The 26,106-nt window shown below is 57.2% G+C and overlaps 1 protein-coding gene across 4 annotated transcripts in view; it reads right to left on the bottom strand.

Moving 5' to 3' along the window:
• FLT4 (fms related receptor tyrosine kinase 4) overlaps positions 1–25,661 on the bottom strand; it is a 41,717-nt gene extending 16,056 nt beyond the window's left edge. For 2 of the 4 annotated variants that reach the window (XM_055539042.1, XM_055539044.1), the window contains exons 1-17: positions 25,546–25,661; positions 11,625–11,721; positions 10,694–10,938; positions 10,382–10,494; positions 10,095–10,257; positions 9,763–9,902; positions 9,322–9,490; positions 8,910–9,027; positions 6,105–6,259; positions 5,854–6,016; positions 4,244–4,373; positions 2,977–3,085; positions 1,626–1,988; positions 1,198–1,344; positions 968–1,099; positions 686–792; positions 273–408 (exon numbers count right to left, since the gene is read on the bottom strand). In XM_055539042.1, the coding sequence (XP_055395017.1) occupies positions 273–408; positions 686–792; positions 968–1,099; positions 1,198–1,344; positions 1,626–1,988; positions 2,977–3,085; positions 4,244–4,373; positions 5,854–6,016; positions 6,105–6,259; positions 8,910–9,027; positions 9,322–9,490; positions 9,763–9,902; positions 10,095–10,257; positions 10,382–10,494; positions 10,694–10,938; positions 11,625–11,721; positions 25,546–25,612 (2,554 nt within the window). In that variant the 5' untranslated portion in view covers positions 25,613–25,661. The remainder of the gene's footprint in view (positions 1–272; positions 409–685; positions 793–967; positions 1,100–1,197; positions 1,345–1,625; positions 1,989–2,976; positions 3,086–4,243; positions 4,374–5,853; positions 6,017–6,104; positions 6,260–8,909; positions 9,028–9,321; positions 9,491–9,762; positions 9,903–10,094; positions 10,258–10,381; positions 10,495–10,693; positions 10,939–11,624; positions 11,722–25,545) is intronic. The other 2 variants (XM_055539043.1, XM_055539045.1) reach the window with 1 other exon arrangement.
• Between the last annotated feature and the right edge of the window lie 445 nt (positions 25,662–26,106).

The following is a 26,106-nucleotide window of genomic DNA, read 5'->3' as shown; positions in this document are numbered from 1 at the left end:
CATCCTCTCCCAGCAGGTGTGACAGGCCCACCCTGCTCAGAGCAGCAGGAAGTGACCTCGGGGGGCCTGGGAATTGAGAGCCCCTATAATAGTTCTGGGGATGCGCGCCTAGATGGACAGGTCAGGCCAGGTGGGGGCCAGGTGGGACTTTCTGGCATGAGTTCTGAGAATAGAGGGATTGCAGGGCTCCAGCCTGCCTGACCCCAGAGCAGCTGAAGCAGTGTCTGCCCAGCAGGACTGGGTGGGTGAAGCAGGCTGGGAGCGGGTCTCACCGAGGTGCAGCCGTTCCCGGGGGAACTCCCACTGACTAGCATCGTAGGACAGGTATTCACACTGCTCCTCCAAAGGCACCTCCCCGGGGTCCATGATGATGGACAAGTAGCCAGTCTTGATGTCTGCATGGGTTGGCTGGGGCGTGGGGATGGGGACAGCTCACTGGCTCGGCCATAACATCCTGGCTTTGGTAAAACTGCGCTCAGGACAGATGGCCTCTCCTTAGGGACTTCTGATATAGGAGGGGACAGATGGGCAACCTCTTGTCCTCTAAGAGTGCAGCATGGAGGGGTCTGGGGGGCCTCCCAGGATACAAGGCTTCCAGGTGAGCCAGGGTGATCCATATTCCTTAACTTAAGGGCTGGGCAGGGTGGAGAGAGCCCATGAGCAGCTAGGGACGAGGAGTGCTTACCCTCCTCATGTTACAGAAGATGAGGAGAAGGAGGACCCAGAAGAAGACAGCGATGACTCCGGTGCCAACAAGGATCACGATCTCCATGCTGCCTTTATCTTCAGAGCCTGAGTGGGCAGAAAGAGGGGGGTGGCTACTGTGCACATATTGTGAGGGGGGAGAGGGTGCACCCTTCCGGCGGCAGCCCTTCTGGTGGGCACAACTGGCAGTGAGGTGGCCGTGAGGAGACGGCATCGAGTGCGGGCAGAAGGTGGGCTGGGGGGTGCGAGGGGGAGGCGGGACCTTCCACAGCCACGCTGGCAGAGGAGTTGACGCAGCCCTTGGCGTTGCACACACTGCACAGATAGTGGCCTGCGTCCTCCTCGCGCACGCGCTGGATGCTCAGCCTCTGGTTCGAGTCCGCCAGGTCGATTCCTGCAGCGAGGGCGGTGGACGTTTGAGTTCAAGTAGGTCTGGGGCTTTGGCCTCGAGAGCTTCCGGACCCCGCCCTCCACCCATATTCATCCCCCTACCGGACTCTTCTTCCAGCAGCCTCTCATCTTTGTACCACACGATGCTGGGTACATGCGTCCCAGCCACTGGGCACCGCATCTCCAAGGAATCGCTCACGTTCACCAGGAGGTCGCTTAGGTTCTGTGTGAGCCGTGGGGCTTCTAGGGCTGGGTTCGGGGGTCGAGAGAGAGCTGAGTGGAGCTGCAGAAAGCAGGAGGGCACTCCAGGAAAGGGCCCTCCAGTGCTAGGAGCTCTCCAAGCTGAAGGGTCAGGGTTTGAGCTCGGGGTGGGTAGGGCTGTGCACCTCCCCGGAGGGGAAGGAGAGGGGGATGGATGCTCTTGCAGGCTCGGACTTGTGAATGGACTGCCCAGGCACGTGCGGGGCGGGGGGTAAAGGCTCCTTGGGGAGCGCTGCCCTGACTGGCCTCTCCGGCCCGTCTTGACTCACCCTGCACGGACAGGTACTTCTTATGGCAGTGCTTGTCGTGGGTGCGCCGGTCCTGCACCTCGCACACGTAGTCGCCTTCGTCTTCTGGTGCCACACTGGGGATGGTGAGGGTGAGCGTGGCGTGGGGCTCCCCGGGCGCCACCTCCTCCAGGCTGGCGGCTAGTGGCGTGGCAAACAGGTGCACATTCTTGCAGTCAAGCAGCAGTGGGTTCCCCTGCGCGTCATGCAGCGTGGACAGGTTGAGGCGGTACCAGTGCAAATGCTCATATGTGTAGTTGTCAGCCCGGCAGCTCAGGCGCACGGCCTGGCCCTCTAGGGGCTCTTCTGATGGCTCTGACTCTATGCTGAAGCCGTCGGGGATGGCTGGGGAAGGAGGAGGAACCACTCACTGTGACATTGTGAGGTGCTGGCAAACCTACCCACCTGCTCAGGGACTGTCTCTCTCTCTTTCTCATTGACCTTTGAACTCACTCAGCTCTCAAATAAGGGTGTATGTCACCCTACCTGGGCCAGGGACACCACTCTGGAGACCTCTTCTCCCTCTCCCTGACAAGAGACCGACTCTCTCAAGTCAATTCCACCAGGGGCTCCTCCTGCCATACCTCCCTCTAGTTTTTCCCGAACAAGCCCCAGCTGGGTACTGCCCCTACCTCTCCCAGGAGCCCAGGCCACCAATGAGTTTCTTGCAAGCAGCTGAGCAGGGGCGCGAGGGCCCATTCTCCCTCCTGCTGAGCACACTCCCACCCCTGTCCTCTTCCTGACATAGTCTGGTTGCATTAGCCTTTGGCAGTGGCTCCCGATTTCCTTTCGTCCCTCTAGCTGTCCACTGTCGAGCTCCTATGGGCTCCTCTCTCCTGCAGAGTGTTTTCTTTGGCTCCACCTCTCTTCCAGGTGCCCGCATTTAAACCTCTGGGCCCAGTGACTGTCCTTCCATGGTCTTCTTAGTGTTCCTGAGGTCATTAACAGGTTTGAAAAATCTGAGGCAATCATGGACCTTCTTCCCAGGGCCAAATGCACATAAGAACCACCTGCTGTGCAGGGTCCATGGCTCAGGAAGGGGTGGGAGGGAAGAGGAGGTAGGTGGAGCTGTGGGGAACAAGATGGCACCCCTCGGGAGGCACCTCCTGGTGTAGGGGCAGATGGCGCTGCCTCATCCCAGTTCATATGCCTATAGCCTCCAAATCTGTCCTCCTGCTGAGGCCTGGAGGCCCGGGGGGCTGGGGTTTCTCCTGGTGCCTCACAAGACACTCACTGGGGCCCCAACGCAGGTGTATTTTCTCCTCCCAGGCCTGGCCTCCTCCTGCGCCCACCTGGCTCCTGACCTCCATTCAGGCCTGCCCAAGTCACTCACTGGCCACGTAGAAGTAGATGAGCCGCTCATCCTGGCCCACTTTGTTGAAGACCACGCACTTGTACATGGCGGACACATTGGCCTCCTGGATCACCAGCTTGCTCACCGTCTGGACAGGATACATGTCAGGCATAAGGATCCATTTCATGCCTAAGTTCCCCTACCCTAACCTCCTCTTTCTGCATGGAAGTTGCTGTGCCCACCAGAATAATGGGGGAAACTGAGGCTCTGGGCTGGAGATGACCAACGCTCAGAGACAGTACCAGGACTGGTGAGGCAAGGAGAAGGTGATGAGGTCCTCGGGCAGCAGCAAGCGGTGGCTCCCCTGAAAACTCAAGGGACAGCACGATGGACAGCTGGCCTCAGCTGTGGCTGGGGTCAGAAGGCAGTGTTAGGCAGGACCAGAGAGACCTCTGGCTGCAGATAGGCTCAGGCTGCTGCCATGCTGAGGAGGCGACAGGGGCCTGGTGGCACTGGGTTGGTCCAAGCCAGAGTTCTGATGCGCTCTGGTCACATCGAGTGTCAGCCTGTGGTCCCAGGAGTTGCTGTGTAAGGCCCCTGTGACGTGCCCACAGACACTTTGGGGCTGCCCCCTGTGATGTGCCTACAAACACTTTGGGGCTGCCTGCAGTGCCTCTCAGTGCTCTGGGTCGTGGCAAGGAGAGGAGACGGGGTCCAGGGCTCCAGAAGGACTCTGGCCTGGGGGAGTGGGCAGCTTGGTGGCAGAGGAAGAGAGAGGGCCGTAGGCTCTGCCTACCAGCCCAAGAGCCCACCCCCCAACCTCAAGCCGGGCACTTCCTGGCCAGCCTGGAACAGGAAGAGGCTCTGGAGGTGTGTAGGAAAACAGGAAGTGACTGTAGGAAGTGGGTGCCTTTGTTCAGTCCTTCCCCTGCTTGGCCTCTTCTAGGGATTGCCCCCAGCCTGGGCCAGCCGTCTTTGGGGAGGATAGAGCTTGTCCCCAGCCCCAACTCTTCCAGCCCTTGCTAGTTTGGGCCCACAGCCGTGAATCTCAGCTTCCCTCTCTGGGAAGCAGCGGCAGGTCAGGCCCTTGCAGTCTATTGCAGGCAGGGAAGCTGATGTCCAGAGACATTGCAGAAAGGTTACTGACTCAGATGCTATTGCAAGAACTCTGCAAGTCCAGTGGAGACCAAGAAGGCTAGGAGAGGACCCCACCTCTCCTTCTGATCCCACCTTTCTTCTTCTGAAGAAAGGACCTCACCTCTCTCTTCTTCTCCCCCAGCCACTCAGTGTCCTGGCTGGTCCATACCTTATTTTTGCCCTCCACAAACTCCGTCCAGGTGTCCAGGCTCTCAATGGGGTTCACAGCATCCTGTGTGGTCACCTCCCTCCAGTCCTGGCACTGTGGCATTCGGTCTCGCTGCTGCCGCCGCCGGCTGCTGAAGACAAGGAAGGACAAGGGCAGTTAGGGATCCAGGCAGAGGGGACTACACTAAGGGTAGGGTCAAGCTTTTCTCATGCTCAGGGTCATCTCATCTCATGGTGGGGAAGGTTGGTCCCCCAAAGTAAGTGAGGAGGGCAGGGGCTTTGTTTCTGGCACAGTGTTCAGGGCTCAGCAACCCATCCTGCATGGGCTGCCAGACCCAGCCTTACCCAGTAGACCAGGATCTGTGCCTGCAGAGCACCACATGCCTGTGACTCTGTGCCAGTCCTCTGGTCTGCTGTGCCCCCTGCCCCTACCCACATGTGTCCCTTCCTGAAAAATCCACCTAGATCTCCTGGGGCAGCAAAGTCACTCCTGTTAACTCCTGCTACAGGAAGCCCTCTCTTTCCATCCCTCTTCTACAGCTGCAGCCCCTCCCCGGGACGGCTGTGCATCCCAGCACCTTTGGTCTTCTGCTGGGATGAGGGTCTAAGGGGGAAGGCATGGCTCAAGGGAGGCTCTTGTCTGCCCCTAGGGAAGCAGAACTCACCCTAGGGCTCTGTAGTCATACAGGGCCTAACAGTAGAGCATCAGATGGAAGCACATTTGGAGATGCCAGTGATCTGCAGCCTCATGGTCCGGAAGAATCTCTTATGAGCCTCGAGTGTTGTGGGCTGGCCACCCCGACTGAACCTCCCTAACTGACCATGCCAAGGGCCACAGTCTCTCTGCCAGTGTGGCTGCCTCGTCTCCCTTGGTTTCCCAGCTACTGTCCTTCCCCAGCCTGTGACCCTGTCCCCTGTCCCTTAGGATCTCTTGCTAAATGGCAAATGTGACTAGTCCCTCCCATGCTCAGCACCATTCGCTATCTCTCTAGTGCTTTCCAGACCACTAACCATCTTGGCGCCCCCCACTCCTGGCCCTTGCTGGTTCAAGTTTTCCGTTCTCCTGGACTCACTGTCCCACTGGCACCCAGGTAGGGCAGTGTGGCCCAGCAGTTGGGCAAGCTCTGCTGCTTACTGCCATGACATTAGGAAAGTCATGTCCCTTCTCCAACCTCACTTTCTCTCTCTAAGGGGTCATGGTGAGCACTACACAGATGAGCTTAGTGTGCCTTGGAGTTCACTCAGTACATGTCTCGCAAAACCAGCCCAGTCCTGCCTGCTTGGTGAGGGGTGTCCTCCCTAGTGCCCAGAGGCATGTCCTTTGGTCCCCTCCAGACATGCAGTTGTGTGTCCGGGGAGCATCGCTTTCAAGGGAGAGGATGGTGGGGGCCACACCATTCCTGTGTCCAGCCTGGCCTGACAGTACAAGGGAGGGTCTGAGCCTTGCTCAGGCAAGGTGAGGTCAGGGATTGACTTATAATGCATGAATTGTGATAGGGTTTGGGTTTAAAGCGGAGCTATGGGGAGGGGTGCTGGTAGTGAGAGGGGGTTATGGTTGAAGTTGGGGATGGGGCTGGGAAGTAGGGGGAGGCAGGGTGGAGCCGCACTCACAGGCTGCGCTGGCTGAAGGTCCTGCAGGGCGTCCATGGCCGCCAGTGCCACTGGATGCCAAGAGGAGGGGGCACCCCGTAGGCCGTGCAGGTGAGGGCCTGGCGACTATGGCGGGAGTAGATGCTGGGGGAGGAGGCCTCCTTTTCGTGGATGTGGGGGGGTACTGGAGACACAGGCAGACAGCCAGTCAGTCAGCGCACCCCCAGACACCCCCCTGTCCCCTCCCCCTCTCCTGCCCCACCCACACCTACCATTCACCACCAGCTCCAGGCTGATGTTACGCCTCAGGCCAGCCGCGGTGTTCCACAGGGCCAGGGTGTAGATGCCTGCACTGGCCTCCGTCACCTCCTTGAGCACCAGAACATGGGGACTGTGGCGCCCGGACACTGCCTTTCTGTCCTTGTACCTGGCCCAGGGAAGGAGTTCAGGGGGCTGTGTGACCTCTACCCCAGCCCTGTCCTGTCCCTCCTTCCCTGAAGCGCCCCAACCCTGACCACTAGAACACGGTCAGGAGGTGGGAGAGGCCTCCCGGCCCCAGACCTGCTTCTGGGATGAGCAGCAGGGGTGAGGGCTGTGGCAGCCGACTCTGGACTGAGGAATAGACAGCTGCGCAGATGGTCCCTGGGCTTGAGCCGCGAGGGCTCACAACACCCCCAGGCTCAGGACCAACGAGAGTCCCCAGGGGCCCTTGTCTCTGCCATAGGCTTCACGGGGCTGTGCTGTGAAGGAGTGGAGGAGTGGTCCCCAAGGGCGCAGCTCAGACCCTGACCACGTGTGGGTCTGGGAGCCCTGACCCTGACTCTGCCCTTCCTGGAGCTCTCCAGATGTGTGGGCTTCTTGTTGCCCTGCCCCCTGTCCCAGGGCCTTTGTACTCACTTTCCTGGTTTGCTTGGATGCTAGACACCTGCAGGGCTCCCTCTCTCCTATATCCACCGTCACCCAGCCGTCAGAGCAGCTGTGTGGATCAGGAGCTGGCCCTTGGCCCTGCCCCTGCTCATCTGCATGCTAGCGTTCACACAGGCGCCTGTTGCTTGTCGGTTCCCACACTGAGCTGTATGTACGGCCACTGCCGTATGCCCTATGTGAAGAGCGGCACCCAGCACACATAGGTGCTCAGTGTACATGGGTATAAATGGATGACTCATACCCCAAAGGAGACTCCTCCAGTCCTGAGTTGGGAATGAACCCAAGCTCTGGCCTCTGCCTGGAAGTACCCCCCAGGCAGGCATCGTCTTCTGGTTTACTAAGCCAGAGAGACACGAGGAAAGCACAGCCCTCAGGATGGAAAGTGACAGCGAGGGGCATGCAGGGGCCTGGCTCTCAACTGCTGCACCACAGCCCATTCAGAAGAGGTTTGACTTGCCAGAAGTCATACAGCAGGGCTGGGCAGAGTAGGGCCAGGCTGGAAGGCCTGCTGGGCTCTGGTGCAGAATCCTGGTTGCTACCTGCTGCGTTTGTGATCCTAGGCACACTCCTTCACTGCCCCAAGCCCCCGAGTCTTCACCTGAAAACCAGGGAAACCAAATGTTCCTTCTTGCAGGTGTGGTCAGGTCTCCCAAGATATAGCCTTGGGGTCAGCATGGTGCTGGACACACAAAGGCTGCTTCGGGGGCGAGGACCAGCCTGTCCACTAGATCTCTGTCTGTTCACTTGCTAGTAATCACTACATGATTACCTGGAAGAGTGGACCCTGGTGGGGCTATGCTCACCACTAATGCCCTGGGACAGGTGTCTCAGTGGACAGTGGGCCCAGCGGAGCACTTCTTGGAGGCAGATATTGACCAAGTGAGAAAAAAAAAAGAAAGGGCCAGATGTGGTGGGAATGGCAAGAGGAAGTCAGCTGCCTGAGGATCAGGCCTGGACCAGATCTTTGATGCAACAGAGCTGGCCACTCTCCCAGACAGGGTCAGTACTACTGGCCTTGGAAAGCAGGGGACAGGGCCTTAGTCCAGACTGCACCAGTGCCCTTCAGGATACTATGTCAAGTGTCCTGGTCCTGCACCAGCTGGCCCTGACACGGACCCCAAAGCCTGTGCCTCACAGGGAGAGTCACAGAAGTCCCAGGCCCAGGGCTTCCAGGGCCTTCCTAGGAGAAGCCTGCTTCCGGACTATGGCCAGAGAAGTGGGATGCTGGCTGAGAATGTCTGGGCTTCTTCTTGCCAAGCTCTAGCCTTTTAGAAAAGGTCATCCTGCCTGGTAGGAGGTGCTCCAGGCTAGAAAGGCGAGGCTCCCCTGGCCAGTTGTGAAAGAGCAGATGAGTCCTGGGAGGCTCAGGGCTTGGGCAGGAATGCCTTTACCCTTTCCTGGCCTATTTCCTTCCTGTGTATGATGAGAGTCAGACTAGAGTGTGATCTCCCAGGATCAGGCCATATAGACTGCTCAGGAGGCTGAAGGGTGCATGGTGGGGTGCTGTGCCTTCCCAAGTTCTCGGGGAGCATCTGGTGAAAGTAAAGCCACCACTGAAGGACCTCTCTCTGACTCTTGGCATACCCTGCAAGGGTCACACCCAGGTCACACTCTCAGGTCACACCCAGGAGTGGGGATCTTGAACTTGTAGGCCTCCCGGAAGCTCTAGCTCACTGGCACACAGCTCTCGGGCCCAGCCCAGAAATCCTTGTGAAACTCTTATCATATCTCCAAAATTCTGGTTAGAAGTATCCTGGGGGTGGCAACCTGTTTGAAGAGGAGCCTAGGAAACCTGAAGCCATTCCTGTATGATCCCCTCCAGTGGGGGCCCTTAGGGAGGCTGAGTGGGTGCAGGAAAGAGTTAGATAAAGCCCTGTGCTATGCCCACCACACCCACATATAACAGGAGGCCAGTATTCACAGTCTTTCACAGTTTGGCAGCAATTCAGGCCAACCTTCCCTCTAGCCAAAATATCACATTATATGTATATTCCTTGGAATCTTCATAGGGGGTCCCCCACTCCAGGCACAGGTCCCCATCTAGGTCTCAGGAAGTAGGCCCTGATGGGGGGAATTTTGCCCTTCCCTCCCTGTGGTTCTTTCTTGCACTGGACTTGGTGGGTAGGGAGGGGCAGGAACAAGGGAGGTACCATTGGAACTCCGGTGGGGGATAAGCCGCCAGCTTCACGGGCAGCTTCACCAGCTCATCTCCTGCCGTGGCCTCTAGAACCGGACCCTTGAGCCACTCGACGCTGATGAAGGGCTTCTCTGTCAGACGGGAGACATCAGGGTAAAGCCAGCACTGGTGTGGCTGACCCACCACCACCCAGGGATTTTCAGCCACCCCTGGTGGCCAGATGCCTTGCTCTCTGGGGTGTGGGAACTAGGGGGTCCATCCACTCATGACCCTCCCTTCCCTCTGGCTGGACTCCACATTACTTGGGTGCACCATGACCTATGACCCTGGGCCCACACTGCACAAGAACACTTGTGCTCCAGGCTTGACAACGGACACCCTACCTAGCCCAGGCCACACTGGGCCAGTGGCCTGACAGGCCGTACCATGCACAATGACCTCAGTGCTCTCCTGGAACTGCTGGATACCATTGTTGGCCTGGCACACGTACGGGCCCAAATCACGCTGGCTGACGTTGTGGATGGTGAGGATGCTGGAGAGCTCTGTGTGAGTCTGCTGGGAGCGCCGCTCTGGCACCCACTTACCCCGCTCCGCCTGCCCAGGACCAGGGGAAGAACAGGGTCAGAGCAGGTGGGCTCTGACAGAACTGACCCCCATAGGCATACCCCCCAGCCCAACCAGCAGCAGCTCCAGAAGCCTTGGACTCAGACTCTGACTTTTCCTTGGCATAGGAAAACTTCCCTATCAGACAGGGGCTCCTGGGACAGAGGGAAGTACGTGTGGGCCAGACCAGGGTGAGTGTGGGCCGTGACAGGGATTCCTGGGGATGATTCAGGTACAGCCCCTGCCAGGGATGCTGAGCTCACCTGCTTCCCTGGATAGTTCCAGTCAAAGGTGACACCTGAGTTGAACTCGGCCCACACGGTACAGTTCAGGACTAGTTTTTCCCCAACCAGCAGCTCCAGCGATCTCTTGGGGAACAGCTGGATGTCATAGAGCTCATTGCCTGGTGACACATGCACAGGGACCCCCATGCCCTTTGTAGGACAGTGCATGCAGAGTACAGGGCACAGGGCATCCCCTGAGACCAGCCAAACCATGGTACCTACAGCCCCACTGCTGGGAGTTAGAGGGCTCCTGTCCAGGACATGGGGAGTAGTCGCTGGGGAGGGTCCTACAGCCCCAGGCAGCCCCCTACCTGTGATGTGTACAACGAAGGGGTTGGACAGGAAGGCCTGGCCGCCCCAGGTGGTCTCACATTGCAGGTACAGGGCATCGCGCAGCAGAGGGGTGGGCACCCGCATGCCCCGGCGGTCATCCCACACCACCTCCTGTCCATCAGGCTGCAGTGCTGAGCTTTGCTGTAGGGACGCAGTGGCTGTCAGGGCCCAGCTACCCCCTGCCCCTTGGCCAGACGATTGGCCATTTTCCCAGGGACAGAACTGGAGGGCCGGATTGAGGGTGGAGATTGGGGTGGAGCTGTACCGAGCGCAGTGTGACGTTCAGGCCGGGGATGGACACCAGGCAGGGCACCCACGTGGAGTCCTTCCTGTTGACCAGGAGTGTGTCTGGCTTGTTGATGAATGGCTGCTCCCAGTCTGAAGAGAGGGGATAGGGTGTGTGGGGGGGCCGGGGCTCAGGGAGTCTCTGCCCAGGTGTGGAGCTGCAGGGCAGCCCCATTTCCCCCAGGGTCCCAAGGCTGGGGTTGCAGCCACAGATGCAAGCCACCTCTTGAGGACCCAGGACCCTGCCCATGGCTCCTGAGTACCCTTGGGGGTGGGTGCTGGGCTCTCTCACCTCTCACAAACACGTAGGTGCTGGCCGCAGTGGTGCCCTCAATGCGAGCCTTGATGTACTTGTAGTAGCAGCGGTAGCTGCCTGTGTTGTTGGCGTGGGCCTCCTGCAGCTGCAGAACCTTGCAGTAGGGCCGGGCATCTGTGCCTTCACAGTCTCGCACGGTCCCCGTGTCCTCACCATCTTTCTCCTCTGGGACTGGCGCATCCTGAGCCCCGGGCCAGGCCCACTCCAGGGGGTGCTGCCCCCTGACAAAGGAGACAGGACATCAAGAGAGGCCCAGGCCACAGCCCTGGGGGAAAGTCCCTGTGGAGCCTCTCAGAGGCCCAGCCTTGCTCATAGCTGATCTCACTCAGAGGTCAGGGTAGACCAGCACTTGGAGGGTACCCCTGAGCCCCCTGGGGCCTCTACCTGGCTCCTGAGCCTGCATTTGGCAGGCTGTCCTTCAGAAAAGCCTGAGCCTCAGATTACAGCTGGGGCTGAAGGGAAGATCACAGCTTGGCAGTCTGTACGGGTGGGTCTGGGGCCAGTGAAGGGTGGCTGAGTGTGGGTGCAGGCAACCTATGGTGCAGGCAGCATCCATGTAGGATGACCTGGGGATGGGCATGGGGCAGCCTGGGTCACTATGGGTTGACTCAAGAATGGATGCAGGGTGATAGATCTGTGGTCCATAGGAGATTGTGAGGGGTGGGTATGGGTGAAATGGAGTAGGGTGCAGGATGCCTGCGTCTACAGGGCAGGGGATGGTCTGTGCCTCTAGGAACCTACACTGAAGCCACCTGGGAGCATCCCTAAGCCTTGAGGCCTCTCTGCTTGGGGCTGGGGTGCTGCCTTCTGAGTCCTCTACCACCATCAGCTCTGCCTTCTATAGTCTCCTTGGTCTGCTAGGTAGGAGGGACCCAGGCCCAAGCCCCCCTGGGTGAGGGCTGAATACCTGCAGGAGATGGACAGGCTGTCACTGGAATTGATGACATATGTCTCTTCCGTGATGTTCAGGGTTGGTGGGGTCATGGAGTAGCCACTGGCCAGGCCTGGGTTGGGAGATAGGGTTAGCGTGGGATTGGGTCATAAGTTCACGTGACGATATCGATCTGGTGCTGGCGGGCCCCTCTGCAGGGCAGGTGCTGCCTAGCCTTTCAGCCCAGAGCAGGACCGATATGGCCCAAGACATCTGGGAACCTCCGCCTCAGGCTCAGCCTGCCCACTGGCTGCAGCCCCAAGCGAGCCCTGACTGAGGCCTGGGCTGAACTCAGGCCTCTGGTCCCCCAGGAGTGGAGCTGCCATCATGAAGTCAACAGGGGAGACCACAGGCTTCCTCCTACATTAGGCGAAGCCTGCAGTACCTTTCTTTGGTATTAAGACCCCCACTAGCCACTACTTGTGAGGGGGTCCTGCACAGCACAGCTCCCCAAACATGCCCCGGACTGAGGCCTTGGTTTCTCCCTGGGATTCTTCCTGTGGCCTTGCCCTCTTCTACATCCCATGGAGTCCATCTCACATGCGCTTGGTTCCATCAGTTTCTCTTTGCACCCAAGGGACCTTCGGGCTGCCCTTGCTCCCCAATCCCTGCTCCCCCCTTCCTCAGCCCCTTCATGAGTCCAACAGGTCTAATCCCCAAACAGAGAACTGCCTCGCCTGGTTAAACACTGTCCCGTAGCCCTCCAGGACCTTGGCCCTGCTGCCCACATGGCTTCTTAGTCTCCATCTTCCTCCCAGCAGGAGAGTGTTGCGTGTGTGTGTACACATGTGTGTGCATGTGTGCACGTGTGTGTTGTCTTTGTGTGCATGGGCGTCTGTGGGCATAGATCTGTGTTTATAGGACTGATGATGAGTGCTGTGTGTGTGTGATTTTGTGCATGTATGTTACTGACATGTCTGTGTGAGTGTGCACATGAACTTGTGTGTGTGTGTGTGTGTGTGCGTATGATCCTGGAGGAGTGTGGGAGCAGGCCCCAGGGGAGGTCTGGGCCTAGAACTCTGGCAGATGCATCCTGCCAGGACCATCCTGAGACAACAGGAAGTGAGGATTGTGTGGCTGGAGGCCCGGGGCTGTGTTCTGTCCCTCCCCTGAGTCCCTGTTCTCCTGGGGGGCACAGCCTGCTGCCCTGCCCTAGGCCCCAGTCCCACAGGTCCAGTTCCTCTGCCCTCCCCAGTTCAGCTTCCTGAGGCTTAGAGTCTTGCCCTGGCAGCAAACAGTGGGAGGCAGACCTTGGAGGAATCCCCACTATAGTGGGTTCTACCTCACCCTGACCCCAAGCTGCCCTAGGAAGCAGCACAGGATGGCACACTCTGCACACCACGATCTCATTTCAGCATCACATGGACAAGATAGCTGCCAGGGTCTGGCCTCCTGCTGGCCAGACTTCTCTATGTACCACACCACCACTGGTCAGAGGCAGAAGGTCCTCATTGAGCATCTAATCTAACTAGCATCTAGTCCAGCCAGGGAACCTGAGGCCCTCCATCTGGACTGCATGGCCAGCTGCTGGGACCACTAAGCAGTCTCTCCTTAGCTTGAATCCAGTGCACCCCCTCCTGGCACTCAGGACAGAGGCCCCACCCTGGGATCCCCAGGTGGGAAAGTAGCAGGTCCATTCCTTCCCAGGGTGGGTTCTGGCTCCCCATCACACTTCCTCACCTAGCCCTGGGGCTGCTCAGGTGGAGAGGCCCCACAGTGGGGAGGATTCCTTCTGGTGGTGAGGGGCTGGGAGTGAATGCCAGGAGGACACCTCTAAGGTGGGTTTTGAAAGAGAAGTAGGATTTTCCAGGCAGTGGAATGTGAATAAAGCCACTCTACAAACTGGCTTCTGAGCTACAGAAGCGGAGGAGGGGCAGGGATGGACTTGGGTTTGTGTGAAGGGATGAAAGAATCAGCTCCCAAGTGGACCACTCAGGGCTCAGGCCTGAGGCTGGCATTTGGGCACCAGAGGAGACAGGCAGCAGACAGGACCTATTTGCCCTGGGTCATTTGTGCCCCATTGTGAGGGCTGCAGTGTCACTCTGGGGCCCCAGGAAGGCCAAGCTAGGGCCTCCTTCCCTGAGGCGCTCCTCCAGGGCATGCCCTTGGCACTGGAGCTACGGCAGTCATCAGCCCAGCTTCCTTTGGCAGCTTTCCTTTGCTCCCAAGATAAAGCGGGGAGACCCCAGGCCTCTCCCTCTGCCCACTCCTCTTCTTTCCGGCTTTATCGAGACATCTGAGAGGCACAGACTTCTCACTATCATCCCAGAGTGCCAGACTTCATCTTGAAGTCTCTGTGTCCATTTTTTCACCCTGGACATTTGTACTCCCTTCCCTCCTGTGGATCTCCCTCTTTAGGTTCTAATTCACAAGTACCTCTATAAGGGGCAGTCACTCAGAAGATACTCAGGCGGTGCTGGCCCCTAGGCTCATGCTGCTAGAACACTTACTAGACTAAATCATGGTTTTCCGGTCACATCTGAACAGAGACTGCATTTTATTCATCTTCCTAACCTTAGTACACAAGAGGTACACACCCAAAATTGAGGATATGTATTCAAGAATCCGTGGGCAAACTGGGAGATTGTTGAGCGACAGGGAGGACTGATGTGCTACAGTCCATGGGGCTGCAGAGTTGGACATGATTTGGTGAGTGAACAACAATAAATTAAGAATGGTACGATGGATGAAGGATGATCAGATGAATGAATGGGTGAATATGTGGAAGGATGGTGGGTTGAGTGGCTGGATGGGGTATGGAGCCTATAGGAGCTTCCTCCCTAGAGGCTACCATACCACCAGAGGAAGCATCTGAATCACTGTGCTAAATGGGAGGTTCATCCACTATGCTTGCTGACCCTTTCACCCATCTGAGAGCCTTTCCTTTATTGCCACATGCCCTGAATTTCCCCGGTGCTCCTTTTCTCCCCCGCCTCTTCCACTGGACGCTGTGTGAGCAGTAGTCTGTACTGAACACATCACTGGCCTCCTCCCTCCTTCCTGCCTTAACTGAAATCTGCATTTCTGAGGACACCGCTGCCCCTGGGGTGGTTACTGCTCCCCATTGCACATGTTGGAGAACTCCTTGTGGTCACTTCCCCTTTTCCAGCAGCACCACCCACTCCCCACTAAAGCTGTCATCAGCCCTGTCCTGGTCATTTCCCCTCATTCTCTGCTCCTGGCTCTTCAGGCTCCCCGACCTCAATCCAGGCCATTTCTCAGAACTTCGGCAGCCACAGGACTGAGTCACCAGCACCCCGCCTTCGCAGTCCTCATCTCCATTGTCCCCCCTTCAGCCCCTCACTTCCTGGGCATACTCTGGTCTTGGTCCGCACCAGAAGCTGTCACCACCAAGTGCCTATTTTCCTGTACTTCTCGCTTTGCCTCCTCTGTCTCCTGCTAAGTCTCACCAGTGCTAAGTCCTTCATCCTCATCAAAACATCCAGGCCAGGAGCCCCTCTGCACTGCCACCTCCTCCTGGCCCCACCCCTCTCCTGGCACTGCATGGCCCACAGCCCATCATCCTGAATGCTCCCTTGCCCCTGCCTGCTTCCCCAGCCCTGCAGTGCCCATGGCCCTGAGAGGCTCAGCATGCAGCGCAAAGCCCGGGACGCATGCTGCCTCCCCTCTCTCCTGGTGGCAGAGCCTGAGCGGCCTCGGGCTGAAGTTCAGAGTGGTCCCTCCTCCTTCCCTCTCAGCACTAATGAAGTAGAGGCATTAGATGGAGACCCCTCCTCTTCCCATACTCAAATCCCACACCCTTCCCACACCCGCATCTCTGATATTCCTGCTCCCAAGGCCAAGCCCTCCAACATGTCGGGGATCCCAACCCCCCCAGATCCGACCCCTGCAGATAATTTCTTTCTTTTCTGGTTACCAACTTTCCTCTATGCAATCACCTCCCATCTTGTAAACAAACAAATAAATAAACAAAAACTCTCCACTTCCTTGATCCTATATTCCCTTCCCTTTTTCTACCCCCATTCATAGCAAAAATTCTGTTCGCTGCCTCCTTCCTTTCACATTTGCTCATCTTCCCACAGAGTGAAGCCTCCCTCTACTTCATGGAGCCACTGGCAATATATCCTGTGGCCTCTGTGCCGCTGCAGGAGGCTCTCCAGGGCAGGGAGCAGAGCTGTCCCCTCTTCTGCCAACTTCTGTGAGCTCACCTTCCCCTTGTCTTCCATCCCTTCTGCCCAGCACCAAATACTGTTGCTGTTAAGTGGTCATGTATTAGGTTGGCCAAAAAGCCCATTCAGGTTATTCCATACGATCATATGGAAAAACCTGAACAATATTTTTGACCGACCCAGTACTTTTAAAATCTCTACCTCCAGCCCAGAGCCCCTTCTCTCAACTGCAGCTTTAAGGGACAAAATCATGCTTAAATGTCATCAGTGACATTCCACTATACTTCAAGGAACATCCAAACTTCTGACTGTGGTCTGGCCATCACCCCCTTTCCACACCCTCCTGACCAGGAGGTGTGACCACTCTCACCTCCTGCTCTTGTCTTCCAGCCCCCGTGGCCCCAGGCTGTTCCATATCACACCACGCTCCTTCCTACCCCAGGCTTTTACACACACCTCTCCTCCTGATGAGCCTCTGCTCACATGCCTTGCACAGCCAGGCCCTTCTCACTTTCAGGCCTCAGCTTAGACATGGTCTCTGCACTCCCACCCCCCAAACCTAAGTCCTTTAAGCTCCACCTTAACCTCCTGGTTGGTTATTTCATTCTTCTTGTCCTAATATGTAATTTTGTTATGTACTTAAGTTTTGTTTTTCCATTTCCTCTCCTAGACAGTAAGTTTCATTGGGGTAAAGACCCAAACAGTCCCTTTTCCAGCCCACTCCATGCCGGGCACTGTGCTTGACACAGAGTCAAGGCTCCATAAACCCTTGTTGAATGAATGAACAAACGGACAGATGGACAAAAGGACAAATGAGTGGATGGATGGACGGAAGGATAGAAATGTGGAAAAAAGAAAGGGTGGCTAGATGGAAGGACAGATGGGCAGTCAGATGGAGGGATGGGTGGAAAGACGAATGGATGGATGGAGAGAAGGATGAATGAGCAGCTGACTGAATGAATGGCTGGTTGGCTAAACAAACCTCTGCAGTCAACCTTTGGGTTAAAACTCTGTCGAACCTTGTTGTGCCTTTGTAAAAGATTCCAGTTTTAAAGGCCAGGTCCCCTGGTGACCATGACTAGCCCAGACTGCTCAGAAGCTGGGGAAGATTCAGGCCTGTGCTGCCATGCCTGAGGCTCTATACTGCCCAGCCCCCACATGCAACCCCAAAGAAGGCGCATCCTTCCTGCCTGGCTGTTGTCTGTCCCCGCTGTCCTTCCCTTCCCGAAGCAGGAAGCACTGTCATCCTGGCCTCTGCTGCACTCCCCCTGCCTTCCTGTTCCTGGCCCAGGAACTGGCTTCTTCCTTCCCCTGGCCAGCAGCCCTGGCCCCCTGGCCTGAGCAGAGCAGTCAGGGTAGGCGCCAGGCCGAGGTCAGGGGGCCAGAGTGCATCCCTTCTCTTCCCTGTGCTGTCAGCAGCCTTGGGCAGGGGGCCGTGGGGCCAGCCGCGGGTGCTGGGTATGGGGGCAGCACCCCAGGATCTTGGGTGAGGGCAGACAGGATGGTGGGAAGGCCGGTGGGCTAGATACTGACCACAGCCCAGCACTTAGCGCCTCATTTGATCCTTACACTTACTGGGAAGGAGGGATGGATTGGGAGTCCAGTCAACAGGGAGGACACTGAGGCTTCAGCCTCCACGTCAGCGGTAACCAGCAGCTGTGCAGGAGCCCAAGTCTGCCCAAGCCCAGGCCCGTCCCTGCCTGGGACCCGGCCCTCACACTTCTCCGTCTCCTCCTCTCCATTGCCACCGCTAGTGCCAGTCTCCTGACCTCTCTGCTCCCTAGCGGTCTCCCCCCTGGCCTCCAATTTGTCCTTCAGCCCAAAGGACACCTTCCCTGGCTCCTTGTGGCCCTCCGGATCTGTAAAGGCCCTTGGCCCAGCCTCCAGAGCTCTGCCCTGCCCCACTGGCCCCCTTCCTGGTCACCTTCCAATGCTTCTGCCACACAGTCAGGATATCAGCCACACCCAACGGCCCCCGCTGAGCTCCCCAGGCACTCATCCACCACACAGGGAAGGGCTGTATCACTGAGTGGCTCCTGAGGGCCAGGATGTCACTGGGCCACGTCTCTGTCCTGAGGTCCAGCACTACCAGCCCAGGCCCATGATGTCAGGACGGTGCTCCAGCTCGGGGTGCCATTCCACCTCTGGCAGTGTGTCACAGTAGTGGTTTTTGCATTTGGCAATTTCCTATTTCAGGCCCTGTCATGATCACCCAGTGGGTAAGAGGGGCTGTACAGCAGTTCTGCTAGTCGGATCCATGGTCTCCTGAGCAGCTGTGCCCTGCAGACTGGAGGCAAGCTGAGGGGGAAGCACTGGGGCCAGGTGAGGCCAGGTGGGGGCTCTGTGCAGCAGTCCCAGGGCTCAGCCAAGTTGGAGAGCCTGCTCTCCCATCACTCTTGGGGCCGGGCTTGTGCACTGACCTTGGAGGAAGGCTCACGGTGTGTTCTGCCTTGGCGTTCCCCTCCAGCCCCACATAGATGGCAGTCTCTGTGCCTCCAGAGAACAAGGGTGAGGGCATTGGTCCTCCCACCTCCCGCCCTGCAGGGCTGAGAAGGCTACCCCGGGAGGGGCTGTTCAGAGAGAGTGCTCAGCCCTGAGAGCCCAGCCGTGTCCCCTCCAGTGTCACTCTGACTGTATGACCTTGGGCAAGTCACTTCCCCCATCCACGCTTATGAAATGAGAATTGTCCCCAGGATCATTGAGAACCACAGACCACAAATAACGTACGATCACACGAAGAACCGTGGTAAGAATGTGCTGTTGCGGGCTGAGGCACACTGAGAGGCACACTGAGAGCCTCTCCCAGCCTTGGAAAAGCTTTGCCTTTCACAGCGGGAGCAGCTACTGTGACTTGGTGCCATGGCCACAGTGCCAAGGTTGTGGGGCGGTCAGAGAAAGTCTTACCAGTGGAAGGGAGTGTTCACATGAGTTGAAAAGGACTTTGTAGAATGAATAAGAAATCGCTGGTCCAGGAGGAGGGCGCAGAGGGCAGAGGGCCATGTGGCAGAGTGCTGGTGACCTTGGGCTGTCAGGCAGGCAGAGCTGTCAGGGAGGGGGCGCACAGCATGGGGCAATAAGGCCCCAGAGTGGGGCCATGGGTCACAGGCCTAGCCTTAGGCTCTTGGCAGGCTCATTTAACTGAAGCCCTGCTTAAGGTGCGCTTCCTCCTCCTAGAGGTGGTCCCAAGACTTCAAGCCCACCTCTGAGCTCCCCCACCCTCCCTGGCAGCTCTCCTGAGCTCCAGCCCTAGGGGCCTCTGCTTCCCAGCTGTTGCCTGCCAAGTGCCCCCAGCCCTAAGACCTAGACCATCCCCACCACTGAGGAGGACAAGGAGCCACAGGGCAGCACAGAAGTGTCCCTGAGTCCAGATAAGCAAGCATTAAAAGGATAGAGGATTCCCAGTATTGGCAAGGCTGTGGGCAAACAGGCACTCACAGAAATGAAAATTATGCTCATTCACTATGACCCTCAAATTCTGCTTACGCCAATACATCCTCTTACGACAACAGACAACAAGCGTAAACACTTTCTGTATGCCAGCACAGCCTACACACTTGTGCATACCACACCCCTCTATTGCCCCCCTGAAAGAAGAAAGTGAAAATGTTAGTCATTCAGTCATGTCCGGCTCTTTGCGACCCCATGGACTGTAGCCTGCCAGGTTCCTTGGTCCATGGAATTCTCCAAGCAAAAATACTGAAGTGGGTAGCCATTCCCTTCTCTAGGGGATCTTCCCAACCCAGGGGTCGAACCCAGGTCTCCTGCATTGCAGGCAGATTCTTTACCGTTTGAACCACCAGGGAAGCCCCCTGAGGTGGGTACTATCCTGATCATTTTGCAGATGAAAAAATGAAGACACAGAGGTTAACTTACTAGTCAGAGATTACCTTTGGGTGACAGGATTACGGAGACTGCTGTTTACTCTATACCTCCTCAGAATCAGCACCAACAGCAGAGTGGCTGGAAGCACCAGGCTTGCTCCTCGCCTCTCCCTACCACCCTGGCAAAGTGCTTTGCACTCCCAGAGCTCCAACACTGAGCAGTAGATGTCCTCTAGCCTGAGTGTGACCCCTGGACGTTCTGGGACTGCCCTTTTCAGCCCCTTTCCTCGCCATCCGACTGTCTGGCCAGCCTCAGTGTCTCATCCTTGGGTTACCACACTTTCGTCTCCCCACTGGTCCAGGCCTTTCGCAGTGGTTAGAGGATCCTTCGAGAACACAAATCCTTCTTCTACCTAAAACCATTTCCTGCCTCTCTGCTGCTTGGAGATGGAATCTGAGCTTCTCATATGACTCTCTAGTCACACTTGTCACTTGCCTGGTACCTACTCCAGCCCTAGGCTTGCATTTTTAGGTTCCTGGGAGCCTCTCTGCACATGTCCACAGCTTCATGCAGCAGCTTGACTCATTACACTCAACAGTTCCTCAATGCAAGAATTAGATCCTTTCCAGGGTGGCATCACCAGCGTGGGACTTGGCCCTGGATTGCTCTTGACTGGCTTTGAGGATCCAGGGAACAAAATTAGAGTGCACAGCATGCGGGCAGAGGTGGAGGTGGGGATGGAGGGGCAGAGGTCCTGCACCGAAGCAGGCACATCTGTCAGGGGCAGGTCCAGGGGGAAGCAACGTGTCTAGCGGCATGCTGTTTTTGAAAGCTCTCTGGGGCATCTAGGCGAAAATGTCCACGAGGTGGTCAGCAATTTAGGACCCCACATGCCCACCTTGCTGGAATATGGACACACCAGCTATACCTGCCCCTTCCTGCTCCTCAGCCCTTATGCCATCTGGCACCAGACCCCAGACACCTGTCACTTCCCTCAGAGCTGCTCTGACAATCTAATGAGCCATTTCACTCCTCTAATTTTCTAATTAATTTTACTAATCTCCAAAATGGGGACAGTAGCCTACGTCACAAGGTTAAAATCTTCACACACCCCGTGTGGAGAAATTTGATTAGCCATTTCAGACTGAGGTGGGACTCACTGGCAGTGTGTGCGTGTGTGTGTGTATGTGTGTGTGTGCATGAGTGCTGCTTCACACAAACAAAACTTCATTAGGTAGAATTCCGAAGAGCTTTGAGGATGGTGTTTAGGTTGGATAAGGATGAGAGCTTCCCGTGAACCTACCCTAAAGCTTAGATTCTGTGCTCCTGGGGCACACAACGGCTGGGGAATGAGGCTCTCTTCCTGCCCTAGTAGATCCCTCCCACTTGGTGCAGCATCACCTTCTGCCTGAAATTCTTAGCAGCCTCTCGCATGTATGTTGAGCAAAAGAAAGCTTACACACTGAGGCTATGGTGTGGGTGCAGGCTAGGTGGATATGGGGCTCGGGCTCCTCTTGGAGGAGGCCCTGTAGCAGGAGGGCCTGTACCACCAGCCCAAGGGGGACTGGGGTGCTGAGGAAGGCTCAGATCTGTGTTTCAGAATGGTCCTGCTAAAGCAATTTTTGGAAGCAGGGAGTGTTGGAGAGGCTGAGTGAGACTGTAGGCTGCTTAAGTACCCACAGGGGGTGAGATGGGGGAAGAGCACCCTAGTAGGTGCAGGGCTCCCCATGCAGCAGTCATGGGTGCAGCCAGCTTTACCAGGCAGTTGCCCTGGCCTTTCTGGGGTCAGGGCTCTGCTCTGTGGCGGCAGGACGGGCAGTGTTATCAGACAGCCCAGCTGGCTCAGAGGTGGCCCCCCAGTGCTGCTAAATCTGGGCCACGGGCTCCTGCTGCAGGAAGAGGGAACGCAGGCAGGATGTCCTCTCCTGTGGCCGGCAAGTCCTTTCCCATGAACCCATGCTGACCTCACTGGCCACGTGGCGGGGCTCCCCCACTTGCCACCCTGACTTGTGCGTGCTCACAGGGCCATCCGCACCCCATCCGGGCCTCGGAGATGGGGGTGGCCTGGGACACTGGAGCCAGGCAGGGCTGTGCTTCTTTAGGGCCACACCCAGCCTCAGTGGCAGCCAGTCCCAAAACCTGCATCTTCCTGCTCCCAGACTTCTCCCTTCGATGTGACCGGAAAACGGAGATCCCAGAGGAAGCCAGTGTCTGAAAAGGATCGAAACTCAGGAATCCCTGGCTCCAGCTGGACACGTTGGCCATGTCTTGCTCAGAGGTCGGTGCTAGGAGTGTGGGAGTCTCTGGACTCCTCTCCCTACCCATCCCCCTTCGCCAAGGGCTATCTCAGGATTGTGGGGCATGGACTAGGTCCTAGTGGAGAGAAATCTGCCTGGTGGCGGGAAACACCAAAATGGCAGCAGGAGGAGTGTAAGCTAGACGCGGGGAAAAACTTCCCCTCGTGACTGAGACCCCACTTAATTTCCCTGGATTCCCTGACTTCCCTCTATCATATCACACTCCCAACTTTCTTCCTTCCTTTGACTGGAGGCCCTGCCTCCCCAGTGGAACGCCTCATCTTTCCCCATCTCCTCCTCTTCTCAGGGTTCCCATCTGGTAAACAATTTCATGATCTATTCTGCCACTTCAGCCAGAGACTGGCACTCGTCCCTCTCTCTCCACCGTCCCCTGCGGCCTCCTTCCCTGGTATATCTCCTGGGCGCACCCGCAGCCTCCTTGTTGTGGCCTTGTATCTGCTCTTGCCCCTCTGGTGATGCCTTCAGGGGAGTCTGACCACGTGGCTCCCTGCTCACACCCTCCCTTTCTAGGTGTGCTGCTAGCTCCTGCGTCTCCATTTCTTGTGTCTTCCACCCCATCGCTCTGCCCTCAGGACGCTAGCCTCATCTGATCACCATCTGACTTTTCTGTCTCTGGGCCTTTGAGGCAGTCTTTGCCCTGCTTGGAACCCCTGTCCTGGAGTCTGCAGACCCCTCCAGGAAGCTCCAAGCTGGAAGCAACTTGGTGAACCCCACACCACCAGCTGGACCTCACTGGGGTCACTGAGCACTATCACCCCTGGGATACAATGTCATGTTTGTGTCCCTGCAAGTCTGGCACTTGAGAAGCTCCTGCAGAGTGGACTTGGTCCAAATCTTCCCTTTGCCACTCTGAGCAGACACTGTAGCTTTCACCTTGCACAGGACTACAGTCCCCTTCCCTGGTTAGGCTGCCTGCCACTGCCTGGGGGTCAGGGTGGGGCTGGCATGGCAAGGAGATGGCCAGACAGTCCCCTTGTTACACCTCATGCCCAGCCTGGCGCGGGGTCATGTGGACACTGTGCTGTGGGGAGGCAAAGAATCCTTCGGCTACACTGATCCAGTGCCTCCAGCATGCTGGGTATGTAAGCACACCTGTATGTGAGTCCTCAGAGCACTGAGCTAAGGCCAGTGCTCCACCCGCACTGACTCACATGCCCACCCCACTTCCACACCTCTGTCTACACCTGGCTCTGGCTCAGGGCTGAGGAGTACAGACAGTGAAGAGCTGGGATGGTCATATGTGTCTCAGTTGTGGCAGGAGCCAGTATCCTCATGGCAGGCCAACCAAGTTTCCTGGCAATTGCCTCCTTCCCTACATGTCCCTGAGCTGACTGCCCACTGTTCAGAGGCACAAACAGCCTTTCTAGAGTCTAAGCCCCAAGAGATAAAGCCTGTGGGAGGTGGCCTCTGCCATCTACCTTCTCTAGAGGGACATGATTGGGGTAAAGAGTCCAGCCCCAAGCACAGCCCCTCAGAGCCTGCCAGCTTGTTGCAGTGCTATGTGTGGACAAACTGAGGTACAAGGAGAGGAAGGGAGGGGTCCAGGCAACAGAGCAAGTAATTTAGGGGTAGAGCCAGGAAGGAGCCAGCTCTGGGACAAGCACTGCATCTCTGAGGGTCACCTTCAGGGCCAGGCTGCTCACCTGCCAGCACGTGGCCTCCCACTGTGGCCACATGACAGCTGGCAGCACTGGAATGTCTGTGCTTCTGCTCCAGCACCCCACTGAGAAGTCTAGGGGCTTCTCAGGTCCTCTTCAGCCCAAAAACGGGTGGCACAAGTGTAAGGCTCAGGGACTGTGGCAATGGTCTGCTCTCAACGGGTTATCTCCCTACCAGTCATGCCCTGGTCCAGCCAAGGCCATCCCCCTCCACGGGCCCCTTAGCTTCATTCTCTCTCTTCTCCCTCACTGCCCAACTTTGGTAAGAATCACCTGTACTCACTGCAAGACTGACTTATCCCCGCTCTGTCTGCCACTTCCACTCTGCTCTACTCAGGAGCACCAGGACATGAGTCTCTCATGGTTTTCCTTACACCCTGCACGTTGGATGTTTTCTATCTCCCTGGAAGCCTCTCGCTCTCTGGTCCCCTCCTTGGGGAAGACGGTCCCATCCTGGGACAGCTTCCTCTTCAACCTCTCTCCTGAGCCTTGGACACTATACCCACTGCCCGCCAGATGTCTTCTCAAGGTGGGATCTCCCACTCCTCAGCCCTGAAGTCCAACCATGGCACCTGTGAAAGGTTGGTCCTGGGAAGGGTGCAGGGGAGCAAAGAAGGGCCAAGAGGCAGCCCCTCTGCTCAGACCTGCCCTGACTTGGAGGCCAGAAGATGTCTTCTTCCATCCTCCTCCCCCTAGGTTCACCCACACGCCCCTTCACTCCACTCTCCCCAGCCCTTCAGCCTATATAGACACAGAGAACGGGGTTCCGGTACCCCAAAGACCTGGGTTGAACATGTCCTTTACTACTGGCTTCCTGAGGACTTTGGGGGAAGTTACCCCTGTCCTTGGTCCAAGTGTTCCCATTTGTAAAAAGGGTCTAACATTTCCTTGTGAGGATTAAAAGAAATGAAACATGTAAAGCCAGTATTCAAAGCCAACAGTGTTTAAAAATAGAGGTATCCATTTCTCCCTTCAGATCTCTCAGAACTACTCCCTCAAACACTTGGGACCCATGATCGGTCCTCCACCCTCTGACCTCCAGGGTCACTGGATCTCTCATGGGCTTCCAGCTCATCTGCCTCTCATTCCTGATGCTTTATCCCTGACATCTTCAAACAGCCATCCCTCCCTCACCCCCCAAATTCTCTTCCCTCCAATCCCTCAGAGGCAACCTTTAGTCATGTTCCCATCACCTGTTTCCACACTGCCTCTCCTGTGTTGAAGACCCTTCCTTGCAGCCCCTGCCTTATGATCCTTAGCTTGGCCATCCAGGGTGCTACCCCTCAAACATGGCGAGGGCTGGCCTTCTGCCTCTCCTGCCATGCTGATCACTTACGAGTTGCTGACTCAAGATTAGCCTCAAATTCCAACACCTGCACCCAGTCTTCCCGGACTACGCCTGTCTCCCTCCATCCCGAGTTTTTGCCCCAGCAGTCCTTGGCCTGGCGAAAGTGAACAGCAACGAGTTCCCTCAGGAGTACTGATCTTGAACGCAGACTAGAATCGCAGGGAAGTGCGCACCCCAGACTACGACCCGGCGGGGACTGCAACCTCTGCGCTGGGGTACAACCTCAGTGCCCGCAGATCGCAGGATAGAGTAGTGCGGTGCCCCGACTCCGCAGACAAGCGTGTAAGCAAGCGAAGGATTCAGGCTGAGGATGCAGCGCGAAGGGGCCCGGGTTCAAGGGAGCTGAACCATAGACCGTGGAGTGAAGTCGAGAACCCATCTCCACGCTGCTGGGCTGCCCCGCGGCCCGTCCTCTCCCTTTCCTCATCCCGGCAAGCCCGGCCCGACTCTGCTCCTTCCGGGATCTGAATTCCTGGCTCTCAACCCTGTCTCCCCTCGTGCCCAAGGGTCCCGCGGGCCCCGTCCCCCGACCGGTCTCGCATCCCTGCAGTCCCACCATTTGCCCAGGGAAAGCGTCCCCGCTCGTGGCCAGCTGCGCACTGGGGCAGGCGGAGGGCTCACCACGCTCGTTGTCGAGCAGTCCGAGGCAGAGCCACAGGCGCAGGCACAACGCGGCACCCCGCTGCATCTCCGGCCGCGGTGGCGCGGATCAAACGTGCGACAGCAGCTCTCGCTTGAGTGTGGGCGCGAGGCACCGCGCAGGCGGGGCCGGGGCGGGGCTGCGGCCGGGCCGGGGCGGGGCCGGGGCGGGGCTGCGGCCGGGCCGGGGCTCCCGCGGCTGGCCTGGGAATCGAAAAGCAGCCCTCGCACCTCTTAGGACCGCCCTCTAGCCTAGGAGACTGCCCGCAGAGATGTGAGGGTGCTGGTGGGAGGGAAGGTTGGTCCTTGCCCCACTTCCGAGTCAACCACAACCCTTTAGGCTGCCCATTGTGAGTTAAAAAGGGCATGAACCCAGCCGTCAAGGTTGGACAAAACGTGGCAGCACGTATTTTTCTGTAATTTTCTTCAGTTAATAAATACTATGTTTAAAGTAGGAAAAAGAAGAAAGCAATATAATTTAAAATAGCAATATATCAAATCTTTGAGACCATTCAGTAAACTTTATCTTACCGCCTACGTGGC

Source organism: Bubalus kerabau, chromosome 1, assembly GCF_029407905.1.
Source record: "Bubalus kerabau isolate K-KA32 ecotype Philippines breed swamp buffalo chromosome 1, PCC_UOA_SB_1v2, whole genome shotgun sequence".
NCBI classification, from domain to species: Eukaryota; Metazoa; Chordata; class Mammalia; order Artiodactyla; family Bovidae; genus Bubalus; species Bubalus kerabau.
The sequence above is the reverse complement of the archived record's forward strand: the minus strand, read 5'-3'. Positions and strand labels throughout refer to the sequence as shown.